The sequence below is a fragment of the Notothenia rossii genome (assembly GCF_949606895.1).
Source record: "Notothenia rossii genome assembly, chromosome: 2".
In the NCBI taxonomy this organism is placed as follows: Eukaryota; Metazoa; Chordata; class Actinopteri; order Perciformes; family Nototheniidae; genus Notothenia; species Notothenia rossii.
In genome coordinates, this window is record NC_136904.1 from 4,558,224 (window position 1) to 4,584,107 (window position 25,884).

At 39.1% G+C, this 25,884-nt stretch overlaps 2 protein-coding genes and 1 long non-coding RNA gene across 3 annotated transcripts in view; 1 reads left to right on the forward strand and 2 right to left on the reverse strand.

The window, feature by feature from the left end:
- Positions 1-1,539: 1,539 nt before the first annotated feature.
- Positions 1,540-11,061, reverse strand: LOC307027952 (cytochrome c oxidase subunit 5A, mitochondrial-like; the record flags this gene model as incomplete). Its single annotated transcript, XM_079662646.1, has 5 exons — positions 1,540-1,681; positions 4,385-4,507; positions 5,400-5,521; positions 7,853-7,969; positions 10,911-11,061. Coding segments are annotated over 4 exons (504 nt in total), but the record flags the coding sequence as incomplete, so codon positions are not given.
- Positions 11,062-13,293: 2,232 nt separating this feature from the next.
- On the reverse strand, positions 13,294-15,660 carry LOC307028920. Its single transcript, XR_013805152.1, has 3 exons — positions 15,383-15,660; positions 14,945-15,041; positions 13,294-14,144 (listed from the first exon to the last, which is right to left on the reverse strand). It is a non-coding gene; the product is annotated as an uncharacterized lncRNA (long non-coding RNA).
- An 8,661-nt stretch (positions 15,661-24,321) lies between these two features.
- The window catches only part of LOC307027953 (NACHT, LRR and PYD domains-containing protein 3-like), a gene marked incomplete at its 5' end in the record, with an annotated part of 42,431 nt that continues 40,868 nt past the window's right edge, over positions 24,322-25,884 (forward strand). The window contains 2 exons of the mRNA XM_079662647.1: positions 24,322-24,461; positions 24,852-24,956. Of these exons, the coding sequence (XP_079518773.1) occupies positions 24,322-24,461; positions 24,852-24,956 (245 nt within the window). The remainder of the gene's footprint in view (positions 24,462-24,851; positions 24,957-25,884) is intronic.

The window sequence follows — 25,884 nt, forward strand, 5'->3', positions numbered from 1 at the left end:
GATTGCAACCAACTACCGCACACGTAGTTCCCGAACCACTTTTCTTCATGTTGTAATTGTTATATCCTCTTTGTCTCTGCGATATCAGTGCTTTGTCGGCACAACGGAGCTAGCTAGCAAAACAAACCCAGTCCGCCAAAACGGAAGTGCATTGCATCGAAGGGAGGAGTTCAGGATGTAGAGCGGAAACGGCTCAATAACTTGTGTATATTATATTACAGCTAAGGGGCGTGGTTCGGCCCGACGCGAAGCCTGAAGTGAGCTATTGCTTAAATATATATTATTCTGAAATGGACCAATCTGCACAAAGACTACTTTTACTGTCGCTACTTTCACTATATTTTGATGATCATACTTTTCTACTTTTACTTGAGGAACATTTTGAATGCAGGACTTTTACTGTAACAGAGTATTCCTACACTCTGGTACTTCTACTTTTACTCAAGTACAAGATCTGAGTACTTCTACTTTTACTCAAGTACAACATCTGGGTACTTCTACTTTTACTCAAGTACAACATCTGAGTACTTCTACTTTTACTCAAGTACAAGATCTGAATACTTCTACTTGTACTACAAGATCTGAGTACTTCTCCTTTTACTCAAGAACAATATCTGAGTACTTTTCCCATCTCTGTAGTCATTACAATGAGAAACACAACTATTTTAACTTAGCATCTCCAAAACAAGGAGAAAGTTAAGTTGATAAATGGAAAACATTTTTAAAAGATTATATTCGAAGTTTTATTTAGAAATACTTCATAATTAGAAGCTAAGACTCACGGTAATTAAGAAAAAGTATCTTGTTTTTTTGTGTGTTAGCCTACAGTATTTCTACAAAAATAAAAATGTTCATTAATACAGTACTACTTATTGCTTATGAGAAAGAAAAAGATATCCAGACTCCTGTCGCCATCTGGTGGTGAAGAGAAGAGCAAAGAGGGGCAAACACCTGTCTGCAAGGTTTCTATTTCATATTCAGAAGCAAATACTTGTGTTGTTTTATTGCAGTGTATAAAAGGTTAAACAATAACAAAGCACTTATATGTAAATACTGATTAGAACAACAACTGGACTTTATACTTGGTTTGTGTATATGTGAATCTACAACAATAATTAAAATCTGTACTTTAGTTGTGTTAACAAATACAACCAAACTCAAATATGCAATCACTGCAGTTCTTATAGAATAAATATGGATTTAAAGTCTTGTTTCTTATGTATATTGTGTCCAAAGAACAGGGGTATCATAACTATGCAATATGTCACGAGTAATTATGGATAAGGAAATACTTTCTTAATTACAGTGTATATTGTAGAGAGCAGAATTAAAATCCTTCAGCGTAGAAATATACCCAAGTACAGAAATAGAAACAAAGCAAGTCCTGGTGACCTGAAGCTCATCAAACCAAAAGGTACAAACTGGTTCATCAACACTTTGACCAAGATAGATAAACAATGTTTTAATCTTGTATGACTTTATTTGATCAACTTGGAAAATACGATGCATTTATATACAAAACTAAAAGAACAACACACGTTCTTAAATTATCGGTTTCTTTATTATTAGGTCAACCATTTTGTACACAACAGGAAAGCATGGATTTGATCAACAATATATAGACATATTTAAAGTGGGGAATCAGAAGAGCTCATCGTCATCTCGTTATACATCCAAGGACCTGAGGAGAGAGGAGAAGGAGACATGTTCAGATGAGAGGAAGTCAAAAGCAAAATCATTCATGAGCTGCCGCACATTTTAACACACATCAACTTCCTAAATTCAGAATCAACTTTATCACCAGCTACACATAGAGGGATTAGCTCTGGTGTATTGTGGTGCAAACATTAACAACTTCAGACAATAAGTTGTTTATGTATATATAAAAAGAGGTCAAAAATATACATTTAAATACAAAATAACCTAAAAAACCTAAAAACTAAAAGACTTGGAACACTGAATATATGTCAGACTACAAGGTGGTATATTTTAAGATACGATAAGATCAGAAGTGCTTTATTGATCCCAATGTGGGAATGTTTGCGTTGCAGCAGCATGAAAAGACCAGGCATTGAACATTAGAGAAATTAAAAGACTATATATATACTTTAATTTAGCCAGGAACAGATGATTAAATATTAGATGGAATATAAATGTGAAATGTACAGTGTGAGTTTGAGTCCAGTTATCAAGAGAAGGCTGTGCAGACGTTCAAACTCAAAGGTTGTATTGTGATATGCTCAAAGCTACAGTGTAGAAATGGCAATGAAATTCTTCTGACCTGAGCTCCTCCAACAACGCAACAAATATCATCAAATACAAAAGAGTGCAAGAAGTCTATATACATGTAAATAGAATATGTACAAGAACAGAATATGAAATTAAATCATGTACATTAAGACCAAATGAAATACGGTTTATTGCGGTGATAACTACGTATATAAATAAGTAGATTGCAAGATGACAGATGAATGTTATGGATGTTCTTCACAGAGCTCAGGTGTTTAACAGTCTGCCTGAGGGATGAAACTGACTGAGGCATTTGAAAGTATGTGAGTCTATGTCAAAAATGTGTGGACATGTCGATCATCAAATCCATAACGGTGGTGTCTTTAAACGTGTCGTCGTACCAGTCCAAAACCCAATGATATTAACTTTGATATAAAACAGAGCACATGCATTCATTCTATCCTTTGAGACGGGATGCACCAATCGGACTTTCCTTTGCAACTAATGCTTATGTTTCACTATTTATTCATCGTTTGGTCTATAACAGACAGGGATGTCCAAACTACGGCCCGGGTGTCAAATGCAAAAAGTATAATGGAATGCGGCCCACAAAATGAAACTTGAGCTTGTCTTGTACTTCCTAAATATATCTGTAAACATATGTTACACAGTAGTGTTCATGTGTTAATGAGCCCACTTTCAGTCAATTACAAATATGTTCTAACAAATCTAAGTTGATGAGAGCCCAGTAACTTATTTAAATAACAACCCTTCCTTTTTCCTCGTATGATGAGCGATCCGAGGCTTCTCTTTTAAGGAATGAGCTGCTAACAACATGAATGAAACCCTGTGGAAAGCTGTCATGTAGGCTGCAGCATCATTTACTGACATTTGATTGGTTTTGCTAACTTATAACTTCACTTATGAGCCAATAAACCTCTACTGAGCGGACCAGCCCTTCAAATATTTTTCTGTATGTGGCCCCCGGTGAAAAAAGTTTGGACACCCCTGCTCTATAAAACACTGAATGTATGACAGACTACAAGGTGTTATATTTTAAATTGGAGGGCTGTGCAGAGATGTGTCCAGAGATGTGCTAAACACATGTTTCAATGAGTGGATTCTCACCTGGACAGCTATTTCTTTTTGAGTAACTGGTTTGTGCTTTTTGAAAAAAGACGTGTGTTCAGTGGCGACTCGTCATCAGAGGCAGCCCCACCTAGTGTCAGCGGAAAGTAATGAACATAATAATTCCAAAAATATGCAAAAAAAATATATGTTAAAATCTATTTTCAGATCATGTTTAATGATCTGATTCGTCTGTACATTGCTGTTTTAGTTTGCGCTCTTCTACTTAGTGTCTACAGTGTGCCTATTGAGCCGTTTTGAGCGATGTGGGTCAAGCCCCGATCTAGCCCCTCTCTCTCACTGTCAAAGTGAATGGGTTCTGTCTAAACTACACTTTTTGATACCACTTTTGTACATATAAAAATGCCACTGTGTGTGTTTCAAAATGTCAAAGGCAGACATTTATAGGGCAGATTTCTGTAACCGTGGGAAACTGAGTCCAACACATTGATAGAAACTGATTTAAAAAGTGAGTTACAAAGAAGAGTAATTAGTAAATAGAGCACGGGGTGGCCAAACCTTTTTCACTGAGGGCCACAGACAGAAAGATATACGAAGGGCTGGGCCCCTCAGTAGAGGTTCATTGCCTCATAAGGGAAGTTATAAGTTAGCAAAACCAATCAAATGTAGGGAAGTGATGCTCGAGAGTGTGGGCAGCTCATCCCTTAAAGCAGAAGCTTCAGATTGATTCAAATAAGGAGCAATAGGAACGGTGTATTTCAAGCTTGTTATGGAAATAAGTACTTTTTCTTATCAACTAAGATTTGTTAGAAAAATGTTTCCAGTTTTATTAGAAAAGTGGTCTCATTAACACCTGAATACTACTGTGTAATATATTTGTACATACGTATTTAAGAAGTACAATATAAGCCGAGCACACGTTTTATATGTGGGCCGTTTTCCATTATACTTTTTTATTTGCTGAGGTTTGGAGACCCCTGATGAGTCATTTCTGGGATGAAACTGTCCCTGAGACACGTGTGCAGAGATGTGCTAAAAACACATGTTGTAATGAGAGCATCGTCACCTGGAGGGTCTATAACTGGTCCATGCCGAGCTGTTCTGGAGTCGAGATGCCGAGCTCTGACAGCGTGGGCTGCAGCTCCTGGATCAGGTACGGGTAGATCTCTTTGTGGGGGCCGGCTTTGTCCTGAAAGACACAGAGGAAATAACAAATGAAGAGGATTTTGTTATGGAGAACACAGCTTACACTACTTACAGAGATCAGCAATACATATGGACTGAAGCCCTCCTTTATGATTGGTTTAGAAAACAATTAGCATCTAGTAATCAAATAAACAACAAGTCTCTCCATACACAACACATGGGAATACTACGGTGATAATATTGTTCTCTACTTCAATCCATTATATTGCACCATATGTTATTAAACACCTGCACTTTTTAAAGACCATCCATAAACATTCATCTGTTTGCATCTTGCTAATTATTCATCTAATATATCAGATTCCATTTACTTAGACTCTTCTTTCACTATTTCTATTCTATTTGTATTTATTGCACATCTCAAATCATTCTCTTGCACTATTTGATTTATCTTTTACTCAGAAATGTTCCTAACAGAGTGAATTGACCTAGAAGTCTCTCAGTGGGAACCTTGCTTCCCTTGTTGTCTCCTTAAGGAAACACTGGACCATCCTTTACGAAAGATAAGTGTTTATGTATATAAATTCCATAGAGTATTATTTATTCAAAGCCGTTATATACAATGATACTAAATGGCTTTCATGCAACCAATTCGCTTCACACATTTATGAAACCCTCAAGAAACAACAAGCTATGCACGGACTCAAGTATCTAGATGTGCTTTTAGTCGCTTTGCAGTTTTCCCACAACAGAGGCACATCCAAAACACCCTCCGTCTCATCAGCCTCAGATTGTCATTGACATATCTAAACTGTAGCTATGTACACATGACAATAAAAGCCTTGAATCTTGAACATTGTCGTGGACATTAAGTAAGAGTGGTTAGGAGGAGACATAGGGCCTCATTTCTTCCACAATTCGATAAGTGATCTCACCTTAACGGCCTCCAGGATACGGATGGCGCTGGCCATGTCGTTCAGTCTCCGGCACGCTCTGAGCGCCGAGTCCACGATCTTAGCCACGGGCACCAGGTCGTACCCGATCAGGGTGTTCTTGCCTTCAGGGTTACATTCATTTAAAAAACAAATGTATTACTTGAAAGAATTAGCAATCATTAGCAAGAGTCGTCTGAATTTAAGGTTCATAAAAACTACTTTAAGACAAGTTCTTGTGGAGAAGATATTCGTCAGCTTTATTGAAGAGACTCAAGGTCCATTTTTAAAAGACATACAGTTCAATATAAATTATAAAGGCAGTTATACCAATGTTTCCACAGAGGTGACTGGTATCGTACTGAGACGAGGATTTGACAGCAGCATAATGACACATTCATAATATTGCCTCAAACTATTACAAAACATGAAATGGGACAATACATACTGATTATATATGTGTGTAGTTCAGAGTGTGGTGCGTTCAGGGACCCTCAGTAACTTTGACCATATGTGTGTGTAGTTCAGAGTGTGGTGCGTTCAGGGACCCTCAGTAACCCAGCTGTGTGTGTGTGTAGTTCAGAGTGTGGTAAGTTCAGGGACCCACACTAACTCTAATTATATCTGTGTGTAGTTCAGAGTGCGGTGCATTCAGGGACCCTCAGTAACTGATTATATCTGTGTAGTTCAGAGTGTGGTACGTTCAGGGACCCTCAGTAACTTTGACTATATGTTTGTGTAGTGCAGAGTGTGGTGCGTTCAGGGACCCTCAGTCACTTTGATTATATCTGTGTGTAGTTCAGAGTTTGGTGCGTTCAGGGAACCTCAGTAACCAGCATTGTGTGTGTGTAGTTCAGAGTGTGGTGTGTTCAGGGACCCACACTAACTCTAATTATATCTGTGTGTAGTTCAGAGTGTGGTGCGTTCAGGGACCCTCATTAACTTTGACTATATGTGTGTGTAGTTCAGCGTGTGGTGCGTTCAGGGAACCTCAGTAACGCAGCTTTGTGTGTGTGTAGTTCAGAGTGTGGTGCGTTCATGGACCCTCAGTAACGCAGCTTTGTGTGTGTGTAGTTCAGAGTGTGGTGCGTTCAAGGACCCTCAGTAACCCAGCTGTGTGTGTGTGTGTAGTTCAGAGTTTGGTGCGTTCAGGGACCCTCATTAACAGATTATATATGTGTGTAGTTCAGAGTGTGGTGCGTTCAGGGACCCTCATTAACTTTGACTATATCTGTGTGTAGTTCAGAGTCTGGAGCGTTCAGGGACCCTCAGTCACTTTGATTATATCTATGTGTAGTTCAGAATGTGGTGCGTTCAGGGACCCTCAGTAACCCAGCTGTGTGTGTGTAGTTCAGAGCGTGTTAAGTTCAGGGACCCTCAGCAACCCAGCTGTGTGTGTGTGTAGTTCAGAGTGTGGTAAGTTCAGGGACCCTCAGTATCCCAGCTGTGTGTGTGTTTAGTTCAGAGTGTGGTGCGTTCAGGGACCCTCATAAACTCTGATTATATGTGTGTGTAGTTCAGAGTGTGGTGCGTTCATGGACACTCAGTAACTTTGCTTATTTAAATGTGTAGTTCAGAGTGTGGTGCGTTCAGGGACCCTCAGTAACTTTGACCATACATGTGTGTAGTTCAGAGTGTGGTGCGTTCAGGGACCCTCAGTAACTTTGACCTTATGTGTGTGTAGTTCAGAGTGTGGTGCGTTCAGGGAACCTCAGTAACCCAGTTTTGGGTGTGTTTAGTTCAGAGTGTGGTGCGTTCCGGGAACCTCAGTAACCCAGCTTTGTGTGTTTGTAGTTCAGAGTGTGGTGTGTTCAGGGACCCTCAATAACTTTGACTATATGTTTGTGTAGTTCAGAGTGTGTTGCGTTCAGGGACCCTCAGTAACTTGGACTATATCTGTGTGTAGTTCAGAGTATGGTGCGTTCAGGGACCCTCAGTAACTTGGACTATATCTGTGTGTAGTTCAGAGTATGGTGCGTTCAGGGACCCTCGGTAACTTCGACTAAATCTGTGTGTCGTTCAGAATTAGGTTCGTTAGGGATCCTTTCTGTTTTGTTTTGGGTTATTTATTTAATATCAATCATATATTTTATTTAGCTTGACCTGGTGTTCTCATCTAAATGTCCTGCTGTGTCCTTTATTTGCATCTCTTGCCTTTACTATATTTAGAATAAGCAATAATAAGAAGAGCAACCATTATATTGCACAATTTTATCCAAACAATACATACAGTTTTGTTAAAAGTGGGAATAAAACCCAACTCCTAGAAACATTGGGGCTTATAACAACCAGAACACTTTTCCAGATTTACTGAAAATAGGTCTAACTTTTGACAGAATGTATTCTTTTTTCCACACTTTTCAATGAAACCCAAACTATAACCATCACTTTAACCACACTATTAACAACAGAGCGAGGACACATCATTAGAATATATTTAAAAAGCACAAAGGTACCTTTCCTCAGCTCCCAGGCATCGATGTCAGGTTTGCTGAAGTACGTCACCCAGCGGGCGTCAAACTCCTCGTCCGTCTCCACCCGGCCGTGGGAGTAACATCTGGAGGCCAATGGAGCTGAAAACATGACATCCAGAGGTTCATTTACAATGTTTTTAAATAATACAAGAGACACAAATATTTGAGTCATTGCGTGCCTATTGATTTGAACACGATCCGTGTATCCATCATGTCCTGGTCTTCAACAAGAAATTCCACTCAGATTATTTGTTAAGAACTTTAAAGGTACATGCAGCACAATATAACATTTGATCAGGTTCATAGACACAAGGAGGTAAAAGGTATGATAATAGATAATGGTTTCTCTCAGACAGATAAGACACAAGACGACTGAGTCGATTCAACAATATAAAATATATAAAACCCCATAAAACAAAGTGAGCTTATCGGTACAACAATAAATAAACCAATGTAAAGGTAGGTGAATAATAAAGACTAAAAGAACATTTAAAGTGGGCGGTTGCTAATAAAAAGCTAATCTAAAAAGATGCGTCTTTAGCTGGTGTTTGAAAATGCCTTAAAATAACGAAAAAAGACAATTATATAATAAATAAAGGGCATCACGTGTCAAAGGACAAGGGAATAAAATGTTTAGGGGTTCCTTAAAAGTCTTAAAAACTATAAATCCAATGTGTTTAAAATATAATTTCCACCTTTATGTATTGAATCAGCGAAAGTGTGTCTCCAGTGTCAGCGGTGGATCAAAGTGCATTCACACCAATACAATTATGAGGTACAAGTACTTCAGTATTTACATTTCCTGCTACTCTGTTCTTCTCCTAAAATATAATCCAGAGGCAAATAATGTACTTTCTACTTAGGATAATTTGTGAATATATATTATTAATCTAGCAATAGCTCACAACAGGCCGTGGTATATGGTCATTATATCACAGCTAAGGGGCGTTGTTCGGCCCGACGCGACCATAGTAAGCAAGTACCCGGAGGTCGAAGTTATGTTTCCATCTTAAGCTTTGTTAGTTAGTTAGTTTCGTAACGGACGCACCTGTGGCCACTAACGGTCATAATTTATCTGCTTTGTTTCAAGACCCGCATCAGAAAGCTTTTGAATGGTGTTACTTTTCCAGTTGGTCTACCTGCTCTTCACGTAGCTCTGCATGTTGTAGTTTAGGTGCTTTTTTTTCTGGAGATAGGCACTGCTCAATCCACTCCTCCATACTATAGTAAGACCCCCCCGGAGGTCGAAGTTAACCTTAAATGTTTCCATCTTAAAGTGGACCTAGCATGATATATTTGAATAATATATTGAAGGGCCATACCTCTATAAGGTATATTTCAAAATACCAAACAGATCATGCATTTTAGCCATGCCTCATTTTGCTCTACTCTACCCCTGTCTTTGAATGCGCTGCAGCTGACCACGCCCCCCTGCAAAGGAGGGGGCCGAGTTACGAGTGTCATGTTACCATGCTGTTACCATGCTGTTACCATGCTGTTACCATGCTGTTACCATGCCACGGCAACCTCTCATTCCCCTGATAGGTGGAGCGTTGGCCATATAGGCGGAGCTCCTCCGTCCTGACGTCAGAGAAATGTTCAAATCTGGATCAGTCTGTATCAGATCCGTTGCAGCCCCGTTTTTAGAGATTTGGGTATGGAGGAAAATAGAGAGGGTTGTGTTTTCTGACACTTGATGAGTTCCTTGGAACACCGGGGACACATATTCATGTATAAAAGACGTACAAAAGTGCATTTTGCATGATAGGTCCCCTTTAAGCTTTGTTAGTTAGTTAGTTTCGTAACAGACGTAATGTAACAGTTGTAAAGGTTGTAGCTTTTTCTCAGACGCGGAGGGATACTGGCTAAGAACCAATCAGATTGCTTGATTAGACTCATCCGTTTTATAAGTCAAATTCTACATGATATAATGTGATGAATCGATCCCTGTCTAATTCTCCTTGATAGCGCACAATTCACAGCAAAACGAGAGACTTCAATCAACTTATTAATCATCTAAAGGTTCATCTTTTAAACCCTAGTGTAATTCACAGAATATAAATAGTTATTTGAATCTAAAGCCTTATATTAATAAGCCAAACATTCAAACCATAATGACCTTAAAGTAAACATTTCTCTAACAAAGACTGTATGCATCGTTTAAAAATATCTCTTCTTTTACCAGCTACCATAACTAATGCTTAAACAAATTAAAATCCAATTTGTTAAAGTAAACAGTATCAGTACCTGTACAAGCTGATTACACATTCATGTATATAACTTTAAAATGGGACATAACACACAATAAGTACTTTTGAGGCAATCATTTTTTTATTCAGGACTTTTACTTGTAACATAGTATGTTTTCTATTAAGCTACTTTTACTTAAGTTAGATATCAAAGTAGTTCTTCCACTTCTACATAAGTTACTCCTTAACTGTCTCTAAAAAAGTGAAAACTCCTCCAGATGTCCCCAGCAGTTCTCTGTTTATGGAATAAGAAAGTATAACACTGTAGGTGTTTATGGCCAACTATATAATGTCACTTAATGTCAATCAAACTCAATCTTAGCATTGTTTTACGAAAAAGAGAAACATTTCATTTTGTAAACGCGACTAATATAAACAACTGTCAAAATCACATGCTAAGCTAATCAGCTAGCAGCTAGCTTATGGATGAATAAAGAGAGAGAGGCGTTCATTCCTATGAGAGTTGCTCAGTGGCGCATGAAGCCAAAAATAGAGGCTGAAAGTACAGAGATGTGAGCCCATGGCGCATGCGCAGTCTGAGTTTATTATAAACTTTAGCCTTTGTGTCATTGTTCCACATAACTTGCCAGGATTTCATTATTAATTGTGCTTTATTAATTATTATACTTCAGTTTGCTGCTGTAATATAGCTGTTTTTATACCAGTGACATCCTTAAAGTTGTAGTACCGCCATTTGGCCACTACTCCCATTAATAAAAACCGTCTTCAACTAGCCTCCCAGTTTCTATTTACAAGTTAGCGTGAGCCGGGCTATCTTTAGCAGACATTACCGGGAAGACTTGCGGCTCCAGCAGGGTGTCCTTCTCCGGTTCCTCTATGATGTCGTTCATCATCTTGTCGGTAGTTGTCACAATTTATTCCACAAAACAGCCATGGTGGGACTTTGTTGTTCTTCTCCTCGGGAACAGGGATGCACTTCTGTCAGCTAATGCATGAGTGAAAAGGTTCCATACTACTTCCGGGAGAAGTTTTTCAAAATAAAACATGAGAATAACTGACGTAGCAGGGAATTGTAAGGAGGATTATTTCAACCAATCAGAGGTGGAAGAAGTACTGATATCTTGTAATTGAGTAAAAGTAGAAGTACCAGAGTGTAGGAATACTCTGTTAGAAGTAAAAGTCCTGCATTTGTACTTTTACTCCACTACAAGTATGTAATACCTTTAGTTACTTTACAGATTTGGATGAATGATTTGAAATATAATCAAGTGTTAAATCAGACTTTAGTTCCACCTGGAGTAAATTCAGAAGCTACCCTGCAGTATACGAAGTCATTCAAACTAGCTGCACCTTTACTAGCTTTGAGAACACTTTAATGATCAATCATTAAACATATATATAACTTTATTTTAATGATAAAACTTTTCTACTTTTACTTGAGGAACATTTTGAATGCAGGACTTTTACTGTAACAGAGTATTCCTGGTACTTCTACTTTTACTCAAGAACAAGCTCTGAGTACTTCTACTTTTACTCAAGTACAAGACCTGAGTACTTCTACTTTTACTCAAGTACAAGATCTGAGTACTTCTTTTACTCAAGTACAAGATCTGAGTACTTCTACTTTTACTCAAGAACATACTTCTACTTTTACTCAAGAAGATGAGTACTTCTCCTTTTACTCAAGTAGAATACATGAGTACTTCTACTTTTACTCAAGTAGCCTACAAAACCTAACTTCTACTCAAGAACAAGACCTGACTACTTCTACTTGTACTCAAATACAAGACCTGAGTACTTCTACTTTTACTCAAGTTCAATATCTGAGTACTTCTCCTTTTACTCAATAACTGAGTTATTCTCCTTTTACTCAAGATCTGAGTACTTGTCCTTTTACTCAAGATCTGTGTACTTCTCCTCTGCTGATAAACAGAGGGCGGAGCTGCAGACAGGGAAGTAAAGGTGATGAAGCCAGACTCCATTTTACACTTCAACAGAGAACGAGCAACCAGGTGAGTGTTGGTTAAAACCAGGCTCTGCTGGGTTTTTAATACATTATTAGTACTCTGTTATACTGTAGAACTATGTCACAAAAAACATTATTTACAGACTTGATAACAAATCAGCAACGTAGAGTCAAGTGTGACTTTTTCAAATGTATTGTTGTGTTGTGTTGCAGTATAAACTGAGTCATGACACCTGGCGACATTCTATTATTTTCGTCATAGGAATCCGGGGCGTGTACATTGAGGACCCATTGTTGACTTACCAGGAAATAAACATGTCGATCGCCTCGTTTTGTCGTTTACGTTCATATTTTGCTATATCTGCCTTCCTAAGATCACTTTGATGCACATTCAGTACTCGTATGTGAGGTTGTGGGGGAGAGGTCGATATCGTGGATATCTGTGGTTTACCGTTACTGTGACATATCAGTGTAGCCACGGAAGATAGTTTGTGTGTTTCATTCCCATGCATCAAGGTTATTCTCATGTATGTATGTAATTGTTTTTCCTGCACAGTGTAGAGTCTTGTTGTGATGAGAGGGATACAGGTATTTCATAAAAAAAACGTGCTCCCTGGAGAATAGCTACAGAAGTGATATCACAATTTCATCGGAGCTGATCACAAGTTGTCATAGATGATCCAGTCATCTCGATGAGCGTTTGGGCTGTGAATAAACAACTTGTGTTTTACTTTTAGGCTGTCTGAAGGTATGGGCAGCTATCAAAGCTACTATACATCACATTAAGAACGATGTTCAAATGAAAGTCGGACACAAATATATAATTTAAACGATTGATTCAAGTTTGCAATGTTTTGAACAGGCATCCACACAGTCACCTACTTTGTAATGTTCGATACCTCCCTGTTTATACTGCAACACCGGCACCGCCCTTCCTTTTTTACGTTTTTAAACGACATCATTGAAGTTGCGCTGACAGGCGACAGAGGTCCACCGTTTCCCCGCAGCGAGGCCCGTTTTGCAAAGATAGCAGAAATGTCATTGCTACATGTGCAGGGATATTTAGACTTTAAAATGCTGCTTGATCTTTAATTTTGGTCTCAGCAAACAATATTATTAAACTATGAGATTCGTTTTGTGTCATTAAGATAAAGCAACACTTTCTCAGAATCAAGCACAACTAAGAGTTTAAGAGAAAAAAAAAAAGTCAAGCAAAACAAATTTTATTAAAAAAATAAAACTATAAGTTGCAAACAAATCATTTGTGTAATCATGTAAACTTGATTACACTTGTTTGCGATTCTGACACACACATCGCAGGTGGGCGGGACTTTCAGGGGTGTGTCCCCATTGGCTACTCAGTTTTTGAGTGACAGCCCACTACACCACAGATCATACAGTGCAACTCATGCAGCAAACTCCGGAGTCCACTCGGCCACGTTAGTGTTGGTGCCTCCTGGGGAGTTTTCATGAACATATCGGACGTATCTTATGGATTGCTGTGCATTATACTTGTGTTGTATAGTCTTTATTCCAACTTTCCAAAATTTGCTTTATTAAACAGATTAGACCTAGGCTGCATACCAACACAATTAGGAACATGCTCACATCTTACTATGTTGGTCTGAAGAGCTGAAGCATTCATACACAATGGATAAAAACTGTGTTGTCTCATTCTATATCCTGTGAGAAAATGATATACATTTAGCATTAAATATTCGACATACTATTCCTAGCCTGAGGAAGATATGAATAATCAACAGATTTGAATGGAATCTCTAACATTTTCATGTAGAATAAAGACAAAAAAGTGATTATACAAATTACATTTATTGACATTTGAACCAAAATTTGAAGTCTCAAAGAATGTTTTAAATAAAAGGACATAAAACACAAAGGTGGATAATAATAAAACCTATTAAATGTATGTGTAAAGAACTTTGGTCAAATTAAATGACACTGAGCAAGTGATAACAGTAACGCCAGCGTGGATGAAGCTGGCAGGTCTTTCTTCATGCCCCCCCTCCGTGCTGTCCCCTCAGACGGAGTGGGAAACGGCATAAAACCTCTGGACACTACGCTGTGTCAATGATCCACACTGTTAACATGAGAGGAACATAATTGTTTTAGGAAATGAAAAATATGAAGTTAACTATCAACAGGTCTCCATATAGAAAAAAACGAATTAATCGTGCCATTAATTCAATTTTATTTTTCAATTTATTTTAAATAGAATTGGAAATGAATAGGAAGAGAGCTCAAATCTGATACTTTAAATGAGTAGCCCATGTGTAGCATTTTCAATGCATAGAAAAGAAGCCAAAGCTCAACATTTGTATGACAAATACAACTCAGCTCAGGGGCATGCATCATGCGGCAAAGTGCAGAATACCGTTTTGATAAGTGATATGTGTGTAGTCTTTCATATTAAACATGATCACTGGTTGATATCCACAGAAGTCGTATCACAGTTTAATCTGAGCGGATCAGAGTTTACCACAGCTCTCCACGCTGCGTTGGAGATGGGTGTAAACAGCTCAGACAGACTGTATGTTTCACTAACAGACAGTATGAACGTATAAACGGGTCTCAAATCAACTCGACATCATATTAATAACGATACATGATACAAATATAAGACTGACAACAAGAACAAGACACAGAAGTCGTATCACAGTGTATCCTGGGCGGATCACAGCTCCACAGCTGAAGACTTCTCCACGCTACTTTCAAACTGTGAGTAAACAACGCGTGCTTAGGCTGTCTGAAGGTATACACAGGTCTCAGATGGACTTGGTATCACATTAAGAATGATATTCAGTAATAAGTCTGACAAAAATAACTGGTTTAAATGATTTATTCAAGCTTGCAATGTTTTGAACGGACATCCCCATTCACCTCATGTGTCTTTTTGTAGTCCTCGCTGTACGCGTCCGCATATCGGCATCGCAACCACAACCTCACACGCTGGTACTGAATGTGCATCAAAGTGTTCCTATGGAGCCAAATATACCAAAAGATTTATGTAAACGACAGAAGAAGCGATCAAAATGTGTATTTCCTGGTTATTCGACAAAGGCCACGACCCTGATACATCTGCCTATACCGTTAAAGAATATCACCAGTTGTTCGGCCCACATCTTATTCGGTAACACCTGTTTGGCGCTCACGCACTGGTAGCTAAGTAGCTAACCCTGCTGTTAGGCTACTTAGCTAGCATTGTTATGGATCTCAAGTTAGCAAAAGCTAACTTTCATAGCACAGCTTTTCTTTACTTCTCACTTAACACAATAAAGACACAGACCGTATAGTAGAGCACAAATGATCAATACTTACATATATTTTCACTTGTAGTATTATAATAATTGAAATGCTGGTTCTTCTGGGGGTCTTCTGTCCATGCTCAGCTACCGCAGTTGCACTGTACAATCGCCGGAGGACTGGGCTGTAACTCTAAAACCAGTAGCCAATGGGGGCGCACCCCTGAAAGTCCCGCTCCCCTCGGATGTTTGTGTCAGAATCAAAAACAAAAAATGAAGGAGCACATACGAGTGATGGGAATTATGCTTATGGCTCTTTGAAGGGAGCCGGATCTTATGGCTCCGTTCCATTCAAACAGCCATTCAAAAGAGCCGTTTTTTTTTAAAGGGGGCGGGGTTACTAGGTTTATAATAATCACCAGGATAATGATTGACTGTATTGCCAGACCTAATGTCAATAATCTGCATTGTAAACATAACACAGGGTGGCGCCATATCCATGTCATTCATGTCAGTGAATGTACTACTTTGAATTTACCCTATGTATGTGTTAAGTAAATACATTTGCCTTGCCTTGAATGAAATTCACGCAACTCTTAACATTAGAACACTCCGCTTTATCACTGCCTGGGTTTTTATTTTATTTTATTTAACCTTTATTTAACCAGGATAGGTCTCATTGAGATTAAAAATCTCTTTTTCAAGAGAGTCCTGGCCCAAGAATGGTAACAGCACAGTTTCAGACAGTTTTACAGTTACAAACAATTACAAAACGCACAATCACAGCACAGTCATACACCAAGTTTAGCCAAAGCATTTACAGACACAGCGGCCTGCTTCGAGGACAGTTAAAGTTGCTTTGAGTGTTTCTAATGAGACCAGCTCTCTGAGTTTCAGCTCAGTTTGAAGCAGGTTCCAAGCTTGAGGGGCAGCGTAACTGAACGCCCTTTTCCCAAGTTCAGTACGGACCTTTGGTACAGTTAAAAGGAAAAAGTTCTCTGAGCGAAGCCGATAGGATCCAGTGCATTTTTTATTTATGTACATACTTAGATAAGGGGGAAGAGCACCAAGAATAGCCTTATATATAAGGATGTGCCAATGTTTCAGTCTACGCGTGGTCAGGGAAGACCATCCAACACGAGTGTATAGATTGCAGTGGTGCGTCAAGGATCTGAGGTTTGTGATGAATCTCAGTGCACCGTGGTAGACGGTGTCCAGCGAGTGAAGGCACTGAGAAGATGCATTCATATAAACCACATCTCCATAATCCAGCACAGACAGAAAGGTTGCAGACACTAGTCTCTTTTTGGCCTCATAGGAAAAACAAGACTTGTTTCTAAAGAAAAAACCTAATTTTATTCTTAATTTTTTCAAGAGTTCCACAATGTGTGGTTTAAAAGAGAGTGAATTGTCAATTATAATTCCAAGATACCTATACTGCAACACAGATTCAACCTCCGTCCCCTGCAAGGTGGTGATAGGAGGAAGGTCCAAGACCTTGGCTTTTGCTTTCGAGAACATCATTAGGTTTGTCTTGGCAGCATTTAAAACAAGTTTCAAATCACACATGTTGGATTGTACAATGTTAAAAGCATTCTGGAGCTGACAAAGAGCCTGCTTCGGGGTGGACGCAGAACAATAAATAACTGTATCATCAGCATAAAAATGCAAATTTGCATTCAAAACATTGTTATTAAGACTGTTAATGTAAATAATAAATAACAATGGTCCTAAAACAGATCCCTGTGGCACACCCTTGGATACCGGAAGAGATGTTGAAGTTAAGCCTTCTGCCCGCACACACTGTGATCTGCATGAAAGATAATTCTTGAACCAACAGACAGCCTTACCTGAAAGACCGATACTAACAAGTCTTTGTAACAGTAAGGCATGATCCACTGTGTCAAAAGCCTTTGACAAGTCAATAAAAAGTGCTGCGCAATGCTCTCTATTGTCTAAGAAGTAAATAAGATCATTTACTACTTTTAAGGCAGCTGTTGTGATTTTTCCTGAAACCAGATTGAAACTCAGATAAAATATTATTTATTGATAAAAACTCTTTCAATTGGAAATTGACCAGTGATTCCAGTACTTTATTTAAAACACATAATTTGGAGATGGGTCTGTAGTTGTTTAGGTGAGTGGGGTCACCCCCTTTTAACAGTGGGAGAACAAAAGCAGATTTCCAAATAAGGGGAATTTCGTTTGTCTCCAAGGACAGATTAAAAAGATAAGCCAAGGGCAAAGCTATAAAATCAGCTGCTAACTTTAAAAAGTACGGCTCCAGGTTGTCAGGACCTGCTGATTTTCTTGGTTCCAAACTTTTCAGGGCTTTATGCACCTCTGAAACTGTTACTGGAATAAAATTAAACGGTTCACCCTCCCAGATACCACCGTCAGAGCGATCAGTGGCTCCTTGAGCTATGTTCTGCGAGGTAAACAGAGAACCAGAAGCAATAAAATGCTCATTAAAACAACCAAGCATTTCTGTCTTATCAGAGATTTGAACAGAGTCCTCCTTCACAATGCAATCAGGAAGCTCTATAACATTTTTGTTTCCAGTTAATGATTTAATAGTTTTCCAGAATTTAAGGGGATTATTTAGGTTATCTGAAGTTTCAGTTAGGAGATGATCCGCTTTGGCATTTCTGATTTTAACGGTAAATGCATTTCGCAGCTGCCTGAAGAGCAGCCAATGTGACTCAAGACCTGTACTCCTGGCTTTTGACCATGCCACATTGCGCTCGTGTAGTAAATCAGAAAGATCTGATGTGAACCATGCATTGTCTCTGCCTTTTACTCTGTATTCTCTTAAGGGGGCATGCCTATCAACTATTTTAATAAAACCATCATAAAATAATGTCCAGGCAGTTTCAACATCTGCAATGAGATTGATTTTGTCCCAATCAAATAGAAACAGGTCGTGGAAAAAACCCTGCTCTACAAAATGTTTCATATCACGCTTTGTGATGATACGGGGTTTTGTCTTAGGGACTTTTGTATTCCGTACCGTGGCAATGACACAGTGGTCACTGATGTCATTTGCAAATACAGAAGCAGGGGTGTATTTATGAGAAGCATTTGTAAGGATTAGATCAATTAAGGAGGATTTTTCAGGAGATTTCAGATTGGGTCTAGTGGGACTGCCAACAATCTGAAAGAGATTTAAGGAATTGCAGTATGTTTTAACATCATCAGATGCTGGTAGCAGCCAGTTCCAGTTAAGGTCACCCACAATGACAATTTCAGTATAGTTAAGACTGGACAAAAGCTGCATTAAAGATGGTAAAGCTTCGCTGACAGCTGAAGGTGGTCTGTAGCAACCAACAACAGTAATATGGAGCGCTTTTGATACTTCCAAGTCAAGAGCCAAAAGTTCAAATTGTTTTGTCAGTGATTTAGAGAGAATAATTGTTACATGAAACTTCGATTTAACATAGACTGCAACACCTCCACCCTTTTTAGGTCGATCAGTCCTATACACATTATAGCCATCAATGCAAATATCCTTGCTTGAAATTGATTTGGTCAGCCAAGTTTCAGATATCACTATTATATCAGCATCGGTTGAATGTGCCCAAATACGAATCATATCCATTTTAGCAATCAAACTGCGCACATTCAAATGGATGAGACCAAGACCAGACCTTGATTTAAAATCTGCAGGGGTGTTAAAATTAACACAATATTCTGGTCCAGGGTTAGGTTGCACATTTCCTGAAATCAGCAATAAGAGTACAATTAGACACCTATAGACAGGCCTAGGTGGACTTTTTGACGGCTCTCTCTTAGTGTTTGAACCTAACACAAAATCATGAACATAGCTTGAAGAAATAATAAAGTTGTCTTGTAGAGCCATAAGGCTAATCAGACGGGCCAAGTCCACAGATCCGCACTTGACAGATGCGGGAGAGAGGGAGAGGGGGCTCAACATCGTACCCAGCGGACTGCAAGAGGAGCACGTTCCCCGGCCTGGTAAAACCGGGGTTGGGAGAAATGGACGGGATATTCCGGTCCCGAGGGGACTTACCCCAGTGCTGCTCCAAATTAAAAGGGATAGGACAGCCAAAAGCAGTGACATAATTAAAATCCCGCGAAACGTGGAGAACCCGCCCAAAACAGCAGACTCTTGAGCTCCACGCCACAGGACAAGTTAGTACAGAACAAAATCAGGCTCAATCCCATATAAATCCGTTCCGGGATCTTTCAACCACCCGATCAGCTGGGGACGATGCGTGACGTGACTTCACATGTAAATAGGAAGCCCGACCCGATGCATCGCTGGTTTAAAAGTAAAAAAAACTGGATGTGTAGAGATCGTAACACAGTCAGATACAGATCAGTGCCCAGTTAAAAAAGCCAGGAACTTCCCTTTAGGATGAGAAAAAGAATTGGACCCATCAAGATCAACGATGTGTTGTCCGGTTGCCGATATGAACAGGCTCCAATAGTCCAAGTAGCCGGTATTTACGCCGGTAAGTCACACTACTACATTTACGATTAGGATTTGAGATGTAGCAGTTGAAAAATTGAAAGTGTCCGCCAAACAATTTAGATGTAATCACTCAATCATACAGACATACGGACACAGAACGAGACGTGCTGCCATCTTGGGTTTTGGTTAAAGTGCATCCAAATGCTGCTGCGTTTTCGCCTTTGGCTCATTTTCCATCCGAAAAACACATTGTCTACCTGTCCTGTCAACACATTCTCACTCCCAACTCGGCCTTTGTTGACGTTCTGTCAGGGTCCCTGTCGTCACTTTCCAACGCAAGGGGGGGCCCTTTAGTGTCGAGTTTCAACTATCAGGGAGTCCCATTGACTTGCATAGAGCTCCCGGAACATTGGTAATAGACGAGTTGGGATCGCGGCAAAATGCTCTCCGCAGATCCTTTCTCACAGCGTTTATCAACCTTTTTCTTACTCAATATCAAGCCACACTTATTGTTTTTACTTCTTTATTTTAATTGAATAATGTAGGATTTTTCAGTTATGGGGAGAGTAGGGGCTCAGAATACTGAAATCTGTATTTTGTCATCGTTTTTTCCTTCTGATTTTGTATTATTTTCTAAACCACACACTGTTATTTACTCAACAATAACACACAATTATCCTTGTGTTTATTTATTTGTTTGATTAATAAACACAAGTTGGAGTCCATCAGGACCGAGGGTCGGAGCAGCTCATAGTAGTTGCTTAAGAGAATTTTACACCTGGAAGTAAGTATTCGCTTGACAAACCCCGTGATAGTCCTAAAGCTCTATAATTGGATGTTTGAGTGTGCGCCGAGGGTTACGCCGAGCGTCGAACAGCACTTTGAAATGGGATGGAACCACGGTAGACTGTCCAAAACTGGATTTGAATGGGTCCACCCCGTCCCCAGAACTACACATGCTGGCTATTGTGTGTTTCGCAACATGTTCTATGGCTCGTCTCTACTGGGAATTGTTTTAAAAGACGTTTTCGTATTTCCCATAATAAGAAGTTGCCAGTATTAAACTACGTCCCTGGAGGTTTAGGGGATAGGAAACACTCAAATTTAAAACATATAATTAATAAATGGGTGAAAATTGCTTACTACCGGGTGTAAAATTCTCTTAAGCAACTACTATGAGCTGCTCCGACCCTCGGTCCTGATGGACTCCAACTTGTGTTTATTAATCAAACAAATAAATAAACACAAGGATAATTGTTTGTTATTGTTGAGTAAATAACAGTGTGTGGTTTAGAAAATAATACAAAATTAGAAGGAAAAAACGATGAAACAATACAGATTTCAGTATTCTGAATCCCTACTCTCCCCATAACTGACAGCAACAAAAGTCCTACATTATTCAATTAAAATAAAGAAGTAAAAACAATAAGTGTGGCTTGATATTGAGTAAGAAAAAGGTTGATAAATGCTGTGAGAAAGGATCTGCGGGGAGCATTTTGCCGCGATCCCAACCCGTCTATTAACAACGTTCAGGGAGCTCTATGCAAGTCAATGGGACTCCCTGATAGTTGAAACTCGACGCTAAAGGGCCCCCCTTGAGCTGGAAAGTGACGACAGGGGACCCTGTGGGGGGTGCTGTGGGGATCACATCCTCTAGGGGGGTCAGGGGGGATTTTTTTTTTTCAACATTATAAAGTAAAATGCTTCAATCTGGTGCACTTTGAGCTGAATTGCCAGAGACTAGATCTAAGGGGTACAACTCTAAACACCCATATCGAAAAGATCGGTTTACATTTTAATAATCAAATAAGTATGTGGACATAACCAATAACCTATCATAGCCAATAACAAGTAAATGTAACTTATTTTATTTTTGTTGTTCATTTATTTCTTATTTTACCAGTTAACATTTATTTATTTATGCATATTCTTTAATCTCTCCAGATTTAAACAATATTTCTGGTTTACTGTCCTATAGTATGCACTGGAATGATTTCAAACCTGTTTTTATTTATCCCAATAATTATAAAGGTTGCCTTGGAAATATTTGTTTACATAAATTGTTAACAAACCGTTTGAGACCCTCTGAGATAACTTAGACTAAAGTGAACTATCTAAACACTCAGTCCTTTACTTCACTGAGCCTCTCAGTCTGTCTGGCTATCAGTCCTGTCCAGACAGCTGATATCTGTCCTGTGTGTGAGCTGCGGGCGCCTGATAAGCCAACATCCCCCTCTTTCATCGTACAGGGCAAATGGAAACTGTAACCGGGGTGAAAAGGGTGTTATCTTTACTTAATTATGAATGTTGTTACATCAGGGCTGAAAATTCGTTTTTTTGTATTATATTTCCATTTAATCTTGTGGACGTGCAGATTCCCTGGCCTCCATCTGGGGGTGCTGCAGCACCCTCAGCACCCCTACTTCCCACGGCCCTGTTTACACAGCTGAATTTGTCACATTAACATTGTTAAAAGATTCAGAAAAATGCAACCCAACCATCATTTATAATGTGAGCGAATTTATGTACACTTTAAGCCATATAATATAAATATTATAGTAGGCATTTGCTTATAAATAGTATACTGACTGAGGTCTGTATCAAGCCTCATTAAGACCCACCGAGATCAGATATCCTAGTTTATCAGCCTGCGAGCCCACATTATGTTGTGATAAGTGGTCATTTTACATATAAATGCATTCCAGTGCAAACATTAAGTTCAAATATGCAAATCAGCCCATGTGTTTCGTTATGTAGTTATAATCATCACCGGCAGATGGAAAGACAACAATAACAAGGAATTAATATTAATATTACCAAGTGAAACAGAAATAGATAAAACATATGAGAACAAAGACCACAAAGCTAAAAGCAAAAAACATAGTTATTAGTGTTTCTAATTCTCAACATATGTGAGAGTACCCTTGTCATTTGGTGTCGCTGTATTGATGCATAACAAAAGTTAACCGAGTAAACAGTCACATCTTATCTGGAAAAGTGCTGCAAAGTGCAGAATACCATTTTGATAAGGGATACATGTGTTTAGTCTTTAATATTAAACATGATCGCTGGTAGATAGCCACAGAAGTCGTATCACAGTTTATCCTGGGCGGATCACAGCTCCACAGGTGAAGACTTCTCCCTACTGCTTTCAAACTGGGAGTAAACTACGTGTGCTTCACTTGTAGGCTGTCTGAAGGTATACACAGGTCTCAGATGGACTTGGTATCACATTAAGAATGATATTCAGTAATAAGTCTGGCAAAAATAAATGGTTTAAATGATTTATTCAAGCTTGCAATGTTTTGAACAGACATCCCCAGTCACCTCATTGTGATTTTGAAGTCCTCGCTGTACGCGTCCGGATATCGCCATCGCAACCGCAAACTCACAGACTGGTACTGAATGTGCATCAAAGTGTTCCTATGGAGCCACATATACCAAAAGATGAATGTAAACGACAGAAGAAGCGAAATGTGTATTTCCTGGTTATTCCACAATGGCTCCTCAAAGGCCACGCCCCTGATACATCTGCCTACCGTTATAGAATATCACCTGTTACCCGGCCACACGTTAATCGGTAACATCGATACCAGGCCACGGACCACTGCCTTATCACACACTTTTATCGAAAGGAGGGAAGTATTGGAGTACAAATACTTTGTTACTGTACTTAAGTACATTTTTCTGGTATCAGTACTTTACTCCACTACTTATTTTTCTGACGACTTTTTACTTTTAGTTCTTACATTTTGAACACAAATACCTGTACTTTCTACTTCTTACATTTTCCAAACAGGCTGGTTCCTTTAGTTTGAATGTGTGTTTGGTGGTTATTATTATTTAGATTCATTGCGTGCCTATTGATTTGAACACGATCCGTGTATCCATCATTTCCTGGTCTTCTCTAAAGAAGAGGGACCAATGGAAACGTTGTCATGTTGCCGTTGTTCAGCATGGAAACATTCATTAGCTAACAATGACATTATTGTTCTATTAATATAAAGGGAGGTCAGGTACTCTTTAAAACAGCTGCTAGTTATGGGTACTTTTTACTTAAGTACATTTCAAAGCCTCTTTACTTTGACTTGATTAAAGAAGTTTAGTCAGTACTTCTACTTTTACCAGAGTATTTTTAAAAACGAGTATCTGTAGTTCTACTTGAGTAAAGGATGTGTGTACTTACATGCTGACTGCAGTAATCAGAAGTTCAGAGCACTCCCTCACTGAGCCACAGCCTCCTATGATAGTTACATGAGCAACCTGTGAGAAGTTTGACTTATGTGTTGTATTGAAACCAAAGTTTGTCATTATGATGTTTTTTATTCAATTGTAATGTAAAATTGTGTGTGTGTGTGTGTGTGTGTGTGTGTGTGTGTGTGTGTGTGTGTGTGTGTGTGTGTGTGTGTGTGTGTGTGTGTGTGTGTGTGTGTGTGTGTGTGTGTGTGTGTGTGTGTGTGTGTGTGTGTGTGTGTGTGTGTGTGTGTGTGTGTGTGTGTGTGTGTGTGTGTGTGTGTGTGTGTGTGTGTGTGTGTGTGTGTGTCTGCAGTGTTACTGGTGTATCTGTCAGACTGGAGAAGATGAGTGATTCAAAAGATGAGGAGGAGGAGGAGGAGGAGGAGGACAAGGACACATCTTCCGTCTCCAGCTGTCTGAAGAGTGACGGGTCTATTGACTTACCTCCAGCATTCAGTAATCTACCACAGCCCTCAGACCGGAAGTAAGAGTCTGTTTCTCCTTCAAACTGACCTGAACTCTCTTGATATGTTTTGCATGGTGGTTTGAGCCTGGCACAAGAGTGAAGGGAGTACACTGAAGAAATGCAGTAAAGTACAGAAGATCCTCTTCCTTCGTTCCTTGGCTTCATCAGCGACAGAAAATGAACTACTTAATAATTCTGACACTCGGAATCTAGCACTTTGTGTTAAGTTAAGTGAATAAAATACAAACATGTCAAACTATTGATCCTCACAAAGGAATTGTAAAGACTGAAACCTACAAGCATGACTCAAAAACAGAAAGTTCAGAGCAAGTCCAAACTTATTTCATCAGGTTCAGCTGCTCTTTTCAAAATCCAATGATGTGCGTAAAACATTTTCTGTTTCTGCAGACGGAGAGCAGAGTCTCCGGTCCCCAGCTGTCTGTCTCTGAAGAGTGACCGGTCTAAAGGCACACCTCTGGACTTCAGGGATCAACCTGGACCTTCAGAAACAAAGTAAGAGTCTGTTTCTCCTGTGAACTGACCTGAAGAGGATTCAGTGTTTATGTTATCTGATCATCTAAACTGTTATTTCGTAATTACATGAGTGCAGTACAGAAACAAAGAAGAAGAAAGTTAAACCCTCGTGGCGTGGGTCAGAAACATCTTTTTGAATAGATTTTTTTCAGATGGAAAATAACAAGAGTAAGAACTTGGTGTCCAATACGTTTGAGATCACTGAGACTGATGATAACTATCTGAACACTCAGGGAGAAGAGTACACTAAAGAAACACAGTAAAGGACAGAAGAGTACAGTCAAGAAACACAGTAAAGGACAGAAGAGTACAGTCAAGAAACACAGTAAAGGACAGAAGAGTACACTAAAGAAACACAGTAAAGGACAGAAGAGTACTCTAAAGAAACACAGTAAAGGACAGAAGAGTACACTAAAGAAACACAGTAAAGGACAGAAGAGTACACTAAAGAAACACAGTAAAGGACAGAAGAGTACACTAAAGAAACGCAGTAAAGGACAGAAGAGTACACTAAAGAAACACAGTAAAGGACAGAAGAGTACACTAAAGAAACACAGTAAAGGACAGAAGAGTACACTAAAGAAACACAGTAAAGGACAGAAGAGTACACTAAAGAAACACAGTAAAGGACAGAAGAGTACACTAAAGAAACGCAGTAAAGGACAGAAGAGTACACTAAAGAAACACAGTAAAGGACAGAAGAATAGTTATAGTCAAGTCACCAATTCACAAGTCCAAGTCACTCTCGAGTTACCACTCTTCGAGTCCGAGTCCAAGTCACCTAAGAAGAGTCCAAGTCAAGTCTGAGTCACAAGTCTTCATGTATTAATCTTCGTGGATATATGTGTTGAAATGTAGCTGCTCCTCTACATTGCTTTTATCCTGTCATGTTATACTAATCTGTCTA